The 14,316-nt window shown below is 26.9% G+C and overlaps 1 protein-coding gene across 3 annotated transcripts; it reads right to left on the bottom strand.

Moving 5' to 3' along the window:
* Positions 1–625: 625 nt before the first annotated feature.
* On the bottom strand, positions 626–14,114 carry LOC135931710 (RING finger and CHY zinc finger domain-containing protein 1-like). Of its 3 annotated transcripts, XR_010573133.1 has the most exons (9): positions 14,027–14,114; positions 13,863–13,982; positions 13,582–13,700; positions 8,356–8,428; positions 6,479–6,582; positions 4,534–4,563; positions 3,326–3,446; positions 1,392–1,520; positions 733–835 (listed from the first exon to the last, which is right to left on the bottom strand). XR_010573133.1 is itself a non-coding variant. In XM_065468980.1 (8 exons), exons 1-8 carry the CDS (start codon positions 14,078–14,080, stop codon positions 758–760), a joined length of 699 nt encoding a protein of 232 aa, XP_065325052.1. In that variant the 5' UTR covers positions 14,081–14,114; the 3' UTR covers positions 626–757. The 3 variants fall into 3 exon arrangements, 2 of the variants coding, with proteins under 2 accessions (XP_065325052.1, XP_065325053.1); XM_065468980.1 differs by lacking the exon at positions 1,392–1,520 and having other exon boundaries at positions 626–835; XM_065468981.1 differs by lacking the exons at positions 1,392–1,520; positions 13,582–13,700; positions 13,863–13,982; positions 14,027–14,114 and adding an exon at positions 8,568–8,665 and having other exon boundaries at positions 627–835.
* Positions 14,115–14,316: the final 202 nt, after the last annotated feature.

Raw genomic sequence — 14,316 nt, 5'->3', positions numbered from 1 at the left:
TTGGTAATGGATATTTAACCTCCATTATCCACGGATTCAGGGTTATTCTAAAATTGGCGAATAATCTCACATCTGCTTGGCTTCCTTATTGGAACTTATCTACTTGTCTATCCACCCTTTATTTAATTCTTCATCTACCTTATCTCTCAATTCATATGGTACTCTTCTCACTGGACAATACTTTGGTTCAAAATCTTTTAAACATCCTAACTCTTCTCTGAAAATCTCCTCATATCTTGTTATTAATCCTTCTATCCTTTCTTTACAATTTCAGATCTAGTCCAAAACTATCGATAGAATAGAATGAGGTATGTAATTCGTAAGCTATTTTGAAAAAATAAATACATATAAAAGTTTGAAGATCCTCAATGCTTCAGGAATAAAAAACAAATTAATTAAATTTGGGCGTAATTAAATATTTATTTTCGAATAAATTTTGTTCGGATCTGGTCCAGATTTTCATAAACCTAAATATGTTCAAGATTCGGCACAGGTTAAGACCAGAGTTAGTTTTAGAATCCTGATTTATAACTAATAATTCTATTATTTATATTGACTAAATATTATCTTAGGTAAAAAAATAAACTAGAAGTTTTAATTCATTTGCGTATATTAATTATGATATAATTTTATAATATACAAAATGGTTATATAATATATCAATTTTTACATGCAGGCGAGAAGTATATTTTATGAAAATCAATATTAAAAAATGCAATTTTTTTAAGTGAACTGAAGTTTTTTAATAAAAAATTATTTATGTTATCAATCCCGTATGAGTTGAGTGGCAATCCAAGCACGTGTAACCATTTTCATTAGCTAACGTATGAAAAGTCTAGAGAGAGAAGAAAAAAATGAGAATTATTTTTTGTATTTTTAAATTCTAATTTCTTTAAGAATGAAATTAATAGCTGGTTTGATAATAAGATTGATGTATTAAATTTTATGTAACCCTTTAATATATTGTCGCCTGAGGATTAGGTTATTCCCCAATTTTTGTTAAAATTAACTTTTTTTAAATAAATCCATTTTTTATAATTATACTATTCTTATTTATATAAAAAAAATCCGAAATATTTATAAAATATATTGAAAATATAGAAACTTAATTTTTAAAATTTCTCGCCTGTAAAATTATAAAAAGTGGAGATAGAATTAGTTATAACCCGCTTAAAATTTCTCAAAACGACAAACATTTTGTAAAAAAAACAATTACACTTTGTTTTCTAAAAAATTTATTTAATTAGTAGCTGTAATCCTTTTGGAAGATATAAATTTATCTATATTTGTTAAAAGGCTCGATATTTAAAAACTGCTAACCCTATTGTAGCCAAAAAATATTACGCAAGCCTGGAGGTATACATCATCAATACATTAAATATCCAACTCACAATTGTGGGTCAGTGGATTCTTAACTCTACCAAACATTCAAGCTATCTCTTGCACCTCGTGGGGCCCATAATTCTTTTGCTGAATCCTTCCATATATTGATCTTTTTAACTGTATCCAATCCCGAAAATCTAAAATTTGAAAAACTTATTAAGTTTTACTTATATTATTCTCAAAATACCAAAATATTCCATTATCCAAATTTATTAAAACTTCACCATCTCTCTTCAGTACAGATAATATACAAGATTCTGTACGCCATACTCAGGAAACTCCATCACTCTATATTGCTTATAGGACAAAAATGCTGCAAAATAAAATAAATAACCTTAACATAACCTTAGCCCTCGCTCTATAACTTCTCAAGACTCTTTGGTCACCAGCAACGAGTCCACTTTAAAAGTCTTGTTATAAAAATACCCTTCAGGCAGCCCCGAGTTCGCCTGCCCAAAACAAAATAATATAACTCCTGAAATTATCATCGATGAGACGATTAAGGCTGTTAGATCATTTAAAAAATATTCGACTGGAGGCCTAGGTGGCATTCGTGCTATCTTTATATAAGATATCCTGACATCTAACTAACCTTATCGGTAATTAACTATACTATTCAATAGGGCTCTTCCACCCATCATTCCTATTCTTTTCGGTGCTCGCCTAATAGCATTTTGAAAAGGATGGAGGGATCCATCCAATAGCGATTCTTTCTTCCGAAAAGCCATTTTATATCATTGCATCATGGAATCTATTTTCTCATTTTTGCCCCCTCTCCAATTAGGGTTCGGGAAAATAGCATTCCTGGTCATATAGTTTCAAAATGTCTTTAATACCATAAAACGACAACATTTTGTCCCATTGTTTTGTAACAAATATCCAAAACATTTTACATATATATTATATATAGCTATTCAAACCCTTTTTTAAAAAAACAATAATATAATTAAATCTCAGGAGGGTATACAACAAGGAGATCCCCCCCCCCCAAGATCCCTCTCTTTTCTGCATCGGAATCCACAAAATAATCAATACAATCTACCTTCAATTACCTTAAATCTTTGGTATTTGAGTGATGATATCGTTGTTGGCAATTATCCCACAATCAAATCCACTCCTCCCATAATTGATAAACTCTCATATATTACAATTCTTTCATTCAATCATCTAAAGTGTGAGATATGCTTCTCAATCCTACATTCATTCCATTATGACCATCAAAGGCACATCTCGGGACCCCCATTGATGAAGAAAAAGCTATCAATACTTTTTAAACAAAACTCTCAACGATTTTCCTAAGCTAAATTATATAGTTAATCACCCTACCTGCACATCAATTTTTTTTTAATTATTAACTATTTCAATATATTCAAAATATTTATGACCTTGAGATCTGTACCGATCTATAAATGAAGCTATTTGTTAGTTTCTCATATAACTCAAATCACGAACACTGTAACCCATAGTACTACACCCTAGGGATGTTCGGAAAAGAGGCACTTAATCTTATTAAAACCTTCAGCAAAAACGGAGACTCATCCCAACAAGGGATCTAACCTCCCCAGCAGATTTCCCTATAAATATAATAATCTAATAAATATTCACCCCCCCCCCCCCAGGGTATTTCTTTTTAGTGTTAATTCATATTTTGCCTAAAAAACCCTCCCTTAGTTAGACTTTTAAAAAACTTAAAAATGTGTAAATTTATCCGATTTCTGGCAACCCAAAATAATTAACGCTAAAAAGAGGGAAGGTGCTATAAGCGAATTATACCGAGTTAAAAATATAATTTAATTTATGTTAAACCCTAATTTAGGAGTATAAAAAAAGGAAGATATTGCATTATTGCTTGTAAAAAAAGCAACGTATTATGGTTACTCAATTTTTAAAAGTAACGGAATGTCCATAGCACTTAATAAATAATTATAATAAATGAGTTTACGTGTCCGCAATTGTAGCACAGAATTTCAACGCGTGTTTCCAGTACTAGCTGAGCGGATGTTAATTTTTCCAAATCTTCATCCGTAATCATGGGTGTTCTGCATAAGGGACAATTATTATCACTAGGAATATTTTTTAAAAATTTACATTATATATTTTTTAAATAAAATATCTTAGAATCACGCATTTATATCAGGAACCGGGAAGGAGATTATTTTTGTGATCCCTTCAAAATAAAAAGCGTTGTTCCGTGCCTGTTAGTTATGGGAATATTTTTTATTATTTAAAAAGATTTGAGATATTAATTTTAAATTATAACATTTTAGATATTTTGTGGAATTATAAATATAAACGTGATTAAAAGAAAAAAAACAGATTTAGCTTAATAGAATGCGTTTTGGGTATTATAGTACTTTAGAGAGATGTAGTCTATTCTTACAAATAAAAAAGTCTCTCTGAAGTTAAAGGGGAAAGTTTAAGTAAGCTGTGTGAGAATTTGTTTAGTTTATGACGGCGAAACATGGGCAATGAAAGCGACTCACGAAGCCAAATTAGAAAGAACAGACAGAGATGAGGATGATTAGATGGGTGTGTGGGGTATCTCTGAGAGACAGAAAAACTAGCAAGGTTCGAGCAAGATTGGGTATAGAAATGATTGGAATGGTAATGCGACGAAATAGACTAAGATGGTTTGGGCATGTGGAACGTATGACAAAAGATGACTGGGTAAAGAGATGCACAATGATGGAAGTAGGAGGATCAAGACCTAGAGGAAGATCCAAGATGACGTGGACAAATGTGATAGCGGCGGATATGAGAAACATGAATCTTAAAAATATTGAGGCTCAGGACCGTCAAAAATGGAAAAGAAAAATCAGAGGGAAAACTGGCCTACCCGGGTAAACCTGGAAATCGCCATAAAACGGAGAAGAAGAAGAAGTACTTTAAAAATCATCAGTTGTTTAGTCGATAGAATAGGGAAATAAAATGGGAATATGCCCTTAGATATTTTTCCTATAACATATGGTTCTCGTTCAGTTCTCATTCCATCGATTTTATCAAGGTTCCATTCTCGAACTTTTCTGTTCCAAGTTTCTGACATTAAATATATGGTAAGTCAAACGAAAAACACTAAAAATTTTCAGAAAAGCGATTATTTTTAAAAATATATATAAACATAAAATTTAAATTATAAAATATTATGTTTACCTATTTGTCTTTAAAATTCTTAAGCACGTTCTATAATAGTGAATGAGAAAAATAAAATTTAAATAATAATTTATGCTATTTTTAAGTAACTTATTCGAGTTATTAGTGGCAGCTAGTTACGTTGCAATTTACTTTATAAATAATTTATATAACCCATCATTTATAATATAATTTTTTTTTATCATACAAAATTTTTACATATTTTAATCAAAGCAATTTAAATGAAAAAAAAAATACTTGCACTGAAAAAGCAAGGATGAGAACCCGAACCCAAACCCTCGGTATTTCGTTGAACCCAAATCCAAACCTGAACCCTTTTTTATTTCGGGTTCAGAGTACAAGCCTTTTTTTTTAAAAAAAAATTTTTAATTTTAAAAAAATTTATTTTTATTATTTTAAACTTTCATTTAATTTACGATTTTCACTTATAAAGGATTTCCTATTTAAAACAATTGTTATTTCAAAAAAATATATTAATTTAAAAAAAAACATTTTTTTATCATATTTTGGTGGAATCATTTTTGTTATATTTAAGAGTTGGTCATTTTAAATTTTACCCAGCAAAGCAGATTTTAAAAGTTTTTATATAAATATAATATCTATTTTAGGATATTGTTGTTTGTAGATTATTAAATTGATAGTAAGACAAGAGAAGTACAAAATCACTAATATATTATAATTATGATAAATTATTTTTATGGCATTACTAATTCAAATAATATTTATAAAAAATGATGTTTCTGTTATTTTAACTAATTTTAATAAGTTATTATTTTTCTGGTCTCAAACCCTGAACCCAAATGAACCCGAACGGGTTCAGGGACTGACTTTTCACTGAACCTAAACCCGAACCTATTTTTATAGAAGGAGGGTTCACATCCTGTGAAAAAGTAACTATCAGCATTGAAAATTTTTATCATAATACATATATTTGTACCGCAAAAAAACATTAATTAACACAATATAATGTTTAAAATAATTGTACGTAAAGGTGTGTATTTAATAAATGAAATGGTAATTTCGAATTTGAGAAATCATCATACGAAGAAGATAAATGAGATATATATTATTATTTAACATATTTTAAAAAGTAACTTGTATTCTCGTTATATTTAAGGAAATATAATTCGTTACATTTTTTCGAACGTAAATTTTACCAAAATTAAATAAAAAAACTTGAAAATTAATTAATAACTTGCAGAAAATTTAAAACTAACAAATTATTTTCCATATAATCCATTTATTTTAAATCCTACACAACGCCAAGTCAATAGAAAAAATTGGAAATTAATAAATAACTTGTCAAAATTTTTAAAAACCACCAATTTATTTATATACAACCCATTTAAAGTAAATACTCAAATAATTAATATATCTGCTCATTCTTATTTTATTAAAAACTGTCCAATAATTTTGTTGTCATTTTCATATCCATTAAAGTTTATATTAATAATGAAATCTGAGCAAATTTCCTCAGCTTTGAAATAGGAATAAATATTTTTTTTAAAATGATGAAATATTAAGCTCCGGATAAATTAATTCCCATATTTGTATTAGGGTTTTATTAAATTTACAATAAAGAATCTAGAAGTCTAACTTTAAGGTATAAATAACCTAGTGTTTAAACGACTCGATTTGAGCCGATTTTTACAAACTCAATATTTTAGCCAAAATATTTGCAATAACCTTGAAATATTGCTAATAGATGTCGAAATTTTGGGCCATCTTTGAGAAAGATCTTCAGGCTTGCGTAATATTTTTCTGGATAAAATATTGAGTTCGCCATTTTTAAAAATCGGCTTAAATCGAGCCGTTTAACAACAGTATATAATGAGTAATAAGAATACTTAAAATCGTAAAATTTGATAAGACATCTTTCTAACTGTGGATATGATTTTTATTATAAAAATTATTATTTAATATATGTTCATTTATTGTAAATTACTGGTGTAATATATGACCGCATTTGTTGACTATACAAGGTATTGTTGAAGTGTGAAGATCCTCTAGACAAACTGGACAGGGCGATCTCCCAATATTTTCAATGCACTTATAAGATTATATATATTTTAAAAAAAAAATTCACGTTTTCTTAAGTAGGAGAGTGTACATTGGTAAGCACAGATGACTGTGAATGCCAACGTTCTAGACTAAATACTAACTTCAACATATATCTGATATGTCCTATTAGGACGAAACTAGTCATATGTTGGAACACCTACAAACAAATTTTTCAAAATAATAGCTTATGTGCTTACACATTAAAAAAAAATATTCAATTTTTTTAATAACTGTAATTTAAGTTGTTCTTAAAGATGGTAGATAAATTTCATGGGCATTTTAAAAAAATGTATAACCCATACATAATATAATTAAAAATAAATATAATTGCCTTATGATTATAACATAGGTCATGTAATTATATGCAATATTTTATCCATGGCCTAAATCTTTTATGCACCAGTAATCTCATAAATGTTTTAAAATCGAATAATCTGTCATTCCTTCAATACGATAAATTTATTAAAAAAATTTCTGAATAAATGGTTCTTTTTTTTAAAAAAAATGGAATGGAACCCTTAATTATGGTATAATTGATGTAAAAATAATTTGAGGCAGTCCTTGGCCACTATTAAAAAAAACTATGTTCATAAAAGATTAACCTGCGTGTTCGCCCTCCTTCGAAAGATTTTAACAATGTTATTCAATTAAAATTGCACAATTTTATGTTAATATTTAAGAATATTTTAATCATAATTGAATGAGTGAATGGGATCCGTTTAAATGGCAATATCTGTAACAGTTTAACAAACCTGGTTTTTATTTAGCAAATCATTAAACCTTAAATGGTTTAAGACGTGATTATACCCAAATCTCCAGCATGAATAGAGTAACTATCTCGTGAATATAAAGAAAAAATTACGCCTTGAACCTTTGAATTCATCTTAATTTAAATAATCATATTTCTTATATAAATTTTTAAAAAAATATATAAAATATCATGGCGAAATTATCTGAAATTAACAAGGTAAGTGTTCGAAACATGGTGGAATATAAAACCGTCAAAATAGGCTTTTTTAAAAATTTGTCAAAAATCCGTGTCTAAAAAACATAGCACTGATCAAGTTTATTTATGATACAAACAATTATACGTTAAATATAAAAATAAAAATAAAGAAAGGTAGGTTAATTGTTTCTAGGCTACGGTTCCAAGACCTGAGTTTTAAGGGGAAAAAACTAAAAAATAATAACCATCAGTGAGATGACGGAAGTGTAGATGTTGAGATATCAGGTCTCGTTAACAAAAAAAAACAGCACTAGTAGTGGGTGAATAGAGTAAAATAAACTAGGCCGTTAAATAAAGAAAAAGTTGCACAAAAGATCGGGAAAAAAATTAGAGGGAACATGTAATGGGGAACCTTTGACACGATAAAATATCAAGGTAGGCGAGAAATCCGCGCATTGCTCATTATATATATAATAACTCAAAAGGTTCATGGCTAAATTGTCCTAAATTTATAGGATAGGTTATAATACACATAGCGGTATATATTTTTGGAGTAAAATAAGATTTTTTCAAATTTATAAAAACGCGCTCAACTGGTTGTGATATTTTTTAAAATTGAAATCATTTATTTAGCGTTTTTTTTAAAAAATAATTCGAATATAATTTTTACAATAATACCAACCATATAAATTTTAAACAATTCTTATTTAAGATTTATTAAAATAAAATATCAATATTATGTTGATAGCAATGAGTCGGGGTAGAATGTTGTAAAGTGATTAAAGCTAACAAGAGAAAATGAAAAAAATAAAAACTTTATGGACTGTCCCTTTTTGATAACACATACCGCATACATAGTCGTGGTAATAATTTTCTCTTCCCCCAATCCTAGATTTTTTTAAAAAAAATGATAAAGTTTATGATTTTAAAATTTAAATAATAATTTTCTTCGAAAATTAAATACTTTCTTAAATTATAGATTGATATTATTTAAATAGAATTGCATCATCAACTTTATACAAAAAACCCTGTATTGGGTAAGCCTAGACCTCCGATTTTGTGGGCATTTTTATTGTGATACTTTAAAAATGAAAGGGGTGCGGTGTACATGCTTCAAATTTGTGTTTTTAAATTTTATATTATATAAAGAGAATGATTTGTGGGATGGACTTTTAAGATACCTTCAAAATTTTTTTAACTTCTGTTAATTGAAGGTTTTAAAAAATGGCCTATGAAGGATAATGGTGAGAAATCGGTAAATGGAATAACAATTTGGGGCTGAGTAAATACAAGAGGGGTATTATAAAGGTTAAATTATAAGAATAAGATATAGTCGATGTCTGCAATTGGCGGGTTTTTTAGTCAGTCCGTTTATTCTAAGAGAGGGAGTGGGCGGGCGATGGGCAGTTGAATTTGAAATATTTTTCAAGCTAAATGAGCAGGACAAAACTTATATTTATTAAAACTTATATTTTTATTTCATAATATTGCATAATTTATGAGTTCAAGTCAAAAAAAAAAATACATTGAACTAAATAAATAAATAAAAAACTAAACCTACCAATAAAATAATTTTTTTTTGATAAATGAGCGGGAGGAGGAATTTAAAAAAAACAATGGCAATGAGCAGAAAGGCGTCGGGTTAAACCCACCCATTGCTGACCTCTAAGGTATAGTATATTATTTAATTTCAGTTTTAGTAAATATATCGGTTGCTTTTCAAGCATCTAATTTTAAAAGGAATTATCAAACAATAATTTTATAAAAAAACCTTGTTAAAATAAAACCATATTTTTCTTATCAAAATGACCATTTAAAAAATATATATTTGAAGGAAAAAATAAATAAGAATCCGGACGGGTCCCGGTTTAAAAAAATTCATTCCGGCAAATGATCTTAAATCCAACAATTTGAATGTGGTGGATATGTTTGGTAACCAGATATAAATATTTTAAAAAATTTAAAAAATTATAAAAAGTCGTTTAAACCTATAGGCAGTATGTGCCCTAGGAACAAATTAGACATTTAGCCGATAAATAAATCGTGGAAATCGTTCCAATCCAGGGTAGGTAGGAGATAGTTGGTATATTATTTTCTTGTCTTTGTATACTCTCCCATTAACAGACACGTCGCTTAGACAATATTGTCTGTACTATTATAATTGATACTAAATACTAGATCAACGCATTGTGCTTTTAATGTCGGTTTTCATAATTAAATTTAATTATGATAAAAAAAATTTGGAAAAGGATTCAATGTAAAATTATATATCATCTAGTTACTTTTATATTAATATCTAGATGAAAAGAATGATAAAACTCCTTCCTCGGAAACTTCAATTTTCTTTTTCTAGATCTAAAATCATCTCAGAAAATCCTTCTTCCGTTTAAAAGGTGTGTGATTACCCTAAAAAATGTATTAAATAATAACTATTTCTCAAAAGATGTTAGGCGCAACATTACATTTAAATTTTAATAAATTTTTTTACATTTGAAAAAGTAATCTTTTTATAAAACGCGATGCTTCCCTAAGACGCTATAATCTGAGTGGGCATGCCCTAAGGAGTCTATTGAAGATGACAACTCACCTCGTATGAGAAAGACCTTTGACCTTTTCTATTTCCAAGTGTAGAAGCGCGCTTAGTATTAGCCTAGCCTTGCCTTGCCTTGCTCAGCAATCGCTAAATCCTTGCACTTGAACATTTTCACCCGTAACTATTCTCTAACATATTTAAAGATGTCACATGTCTATTTGATTTCTTTTTTAATGTTATCGCTACTACGCTATAAAAGTATCAAAGCTACACCCTGGAGAATTAAATTTTGTGTTTTGAAGTAGAATAAAAAGTTTTTAAAAAAATTATTATATTTTATATCCTCTTTAGACATGAGGAAAAGTATTTAAATCAAAACAATTATTTTTTTTTGAAAAAAATACAGTAAATTAAATAAATATCGATAAATTTCATAAATTTTTCTTTATTAAAATGTTATTCTATATTTATAATGAATATAATAAAAATTTATTATATTTTACGAAAATTATATAAAAAAAACACTTGCGGGAACTAGTTAAACATTAAATATTACAGCTTTCATATTTAATGTAAGAGCGGGAACAAGTTAAACATTAAATATTAAAGAGTTCATATTTAATTAATGTAAGATCCGTGATCCTTGATATATAGCGCATATGCTCTCTGACGTAAACAACAGAGCTATGTACGATATTGATAACGATGACGTGAACTAATTTTTTTTAAACCTCTTTGAGTATAATTTCGTTTATCTTAATTTAAAATTGTAACATATTAATTTGACGTTTTTTTGGGATATTTCTAAATTGCGATATAGGTAAATATATATAGTATAGGTGATATATTTGGACTGAATATTAGAATTTAATTTAATGTTGTATAATACAATTGCTCATTTAAGTATTTTGGATCAAAAAAATAAAATTTTTCAGTTTTATAAATTACTTTTAAATGCTTCTATATTTTTCGTTCTGTCTTGATGCCAATTTTAGAAAATTAACAAACGGATAAAAGCAAGCTGAAGTCAAAATAAAATATCTATTACTCTTTATATATTTGCTTTAAACTTCAGAATTAGTGTTTTTAAAAGTAGCAAAATTCGTGATGACTATATCTAAATATGAGATCAGTGCATCGTTTTTATGAAAAATCTTTCAAAGCATTCGTTCCTAATACGTGCTGAATTATGGGTGATTTTTTTTAATTTATGACTAAATCTGGAGGATACTAATAGATTAACGATTCATGTATTAAATGTCTTTTTAAAATGTGCATACATAGGTGTCAGCTGTAGGCCTAAAACGATTTATTCATTTTCAATTCGTATAAAAATATTCGTCGAATAGTAAATTTTAATCATCCGATTCGAATTATTCGTGTACGAAATTATATGTATTATTCGTATTTGAAATTATTCGTATTATTCAAAATTGTTTGTAAATATTTGCTTATATTCGATTTTATTTTTTCGTTAGTATTGTAAGTAAAAATATAAAGTATTATTAAATTTTTCTAGAGTTTTAATTTACTTTATTTTATTTTCTTCTATTATATATCTTTAGGTTTTATTTTCTGATTTCATATTACAACAAAATATTTTAAAAAATCACACTAAAGTATATCAAGTTTTATTATATAATGTTGAATGAAATACTGCAAAGCAAAACATTTAATTGTTGTATGTTAGCGGCAATGTCTTATTTTCAACTTTAAATCACATTTTGAGCGCGTTTTTTTTAATTTGAAAATCGGATTTTACCTGAAATGCATTCTATCATGTTTGGAATACCTATCCTAAAAATTTCAGATGATTTTATCGTAAACTTTTGAACTTAATAAAATTATATTAATTTTTCCATAGATTTTTCTATAAATTATAAAATTCCCAACGAAAAAGAATTCTAAAAGATGGAGCGTGGATTTACATAAGATCACGTAAATGGTATCACCGTATAGTATTCCATATACTTGATAATGCTCATAAATTGGTTAATGTATAGGCGAGATTTTGTAGTTTTAAAGGTACCGGTAAAAGAACAGATGCCTTTATTAACATTTAAAATTTCAATAGCAGATACTCTGTAAATATAACAAAAATATGAAGGCTAGCATAAAAAAACGAATACCAATTGACACCAAATATATAAAGAAAAATCTAGCAAGGGGAAGACAAGTCTTATTATGCAGAAAGAAATAAGACAGGATTTAATAGCACATTGGTCAAAATATAGTAAAAAGGTGCGATGCAAAACCCCTGGGTGTAAATTGGTTAAGAAAGTGAATAGTACCAAATATGGTGTATCATTATGTTTTACTATAAAAAAGATTGTTTTAAATTATTTCATGAAAATTAATATAAATTTGTTTTTTTACATTATTTAACAAATAATAAAAATATATTTCTTTATTGTAATAGGTTTAAAATTGAAAAAATATGATACTTTTTACAAGCACTGTGTATTTAAATAAACATACTGAAATTTTTTTTAGTTTAAAAAAATTTTTTTTAAAATTATTTTTAGTTTACTAAGGGCCTTATAAAGACAAGAATTTTTAAATATCTTAATATGTCACGCAATAGAGAGTTAAAGTTGAAAAAATAACACATTTCTGCTAAAATATATAATTTAATTAATTATTTTTAATTTTTTTTCAGATAAGGATATGAAATCATTAAATTTTATTTCGCTTGTTATTTTCTGTAAATTTTAATATGCTAATGAGAATTAGCTTAGTTTTACTAGAATCCTCAAGGTGTCATTTTAAAACATCCACACTTTTTATAATTATTTTGCAAAATATAATCTATTACTTTAAGAAAAAATTTTGAATCAAATATTCAACGAATTAAATTGAATAATGATTTAATTTTTTGTAAAAATACAAATAACAAATTATTCAATTTGTTCAAATACGAATAGCATAATTATTGATTCATTTTTTTTATGCCTAGTCAGCTGTATGGTTATCTTGTGGTTTCACTTTAATTAAATAACATTAATATGCATTCATATAATATCGATAAGAAAATTAGACAACGTGCAACCACAAAATGGTGCTACACAGCTAACTTCTATGTATGCACACTTTTAATTGATAAATCGCTAATTTAGAAGTATATATACATCATTGACCTGGAGTTAAACTAACTCTTTCCACTGCTGATTTTTTTTCAGCAAAGCTCCTAATTTGTTCTTCTTATAGGACATATTAACACAGGTATTACAGGTTCAAAACCATTTTCTTAACATATTTTTTTATTTTCATATCTGGCCAATAAACATATTCTATACCCTATTATTGCATTCATTCTATACCCATTATAAGTTTTATAAAAACATTGAGATTAAATAGAAGCCTAGATTTCTCTGCCATCTATGAGCAAAATCTTCAGGCTTGTGAGTTAGTTTTTTCAAAAATCGGCTTAAATTGAGCTAAACAATATTATTAAAATCTTCCTTATATAATAATTCATAAACTATTTAATTAATGGGGTGTAACAAACCTACAAATGTCACAACCTTCGCAATGAAACTGTTTTTTATCTGTATCATCAAATAATCTACATTTTTTACAGTAATATTTCCCAAACTTAGTTCCACATTTTTGACAATTGTTTTGGACCTTTATAATTGATTAAATTCATTTTTATAAGAGATATTTTAAACCAAATAATTGAAAATGGTAAATATATAATGAATTACTATATGAAAATTGATTAAATTCATTTTAATAAAAGATATTTTAAACCAAATAATTGAAAAAAGTTAATATATAATGAATTACTAATTGAATAAAGCCACAAATGACACATTTAATTTCTTCCACATTTTTGCTAATTAATTGATGATCTTCCTCTTTATCATGACACAATCTGCATGGATATATTTTTTTACAGCACAATGTCTAAAGTATATTTATTTAATTATCATTATAATAAATTATATTACAATAATTAGGCATTTCCTTTGGTAATGATTGCAGTCAAATTTCGAATTTAACATATGGACTTAATGAACGAAACGAAAGTTTATTTATACGGATGGACTATAACTCCTTTCAACAAACTAGGTAATAGTTAAAATATAGGAAACTAAAAATATTACTTGTTAATATATAAATTTTGTATAAACTTTATATATTTTTTACTTTTGTAATTTAATGACCTTTAAACTTTATATTTTTCTTAATGACCTTTACTTAAAATTCTTTCTTTTAAATTTATTTAATGACCTTTTAT

This window comes from Gordionus sp. m RMFG-2023, chromosome 1, assembly GCF_954871325.1.
Source record: "Gordionus sp. m RMFG-2023 chromosome 1, tfGorSpeb1-WG-v2, whole genome shotgun sequence".
NCBI classification, from domain to species: Eukaryota; Metazoa; Nematomorpha; class Gordioida; order Chordodea; family Parachordodidae; genus Gordionus; species Gordionus sp. m RMFG-2023.
This window is presented reverse-complemented; position numbering and strand designations above follow the sequence as displayed.

Bases quoted from the DNA above. Each gene is read 5' to 3' on its own strand.
- LOC135931710 (XM_065468980.1), bottom strand. From the start codon at position 14,080: ATGTTAAATTCGAAATTTGACTGCAATCATTACCAAAGGAAATGCCTA. The intron at 4,564-6,478 runs GTAATTTACAAT...TCACTATTATAG, and splicing joins TGCGGTCATATATTACACCA to AACGTGCTTAAGAATTTTAA. The intron at 3,447-4,533 runs GTAAACATAATA...AAATATTCCTAG, and splicing joins AGAATTTTAAAGACAAATAG to TGATAATAATTGTCCCTTAT.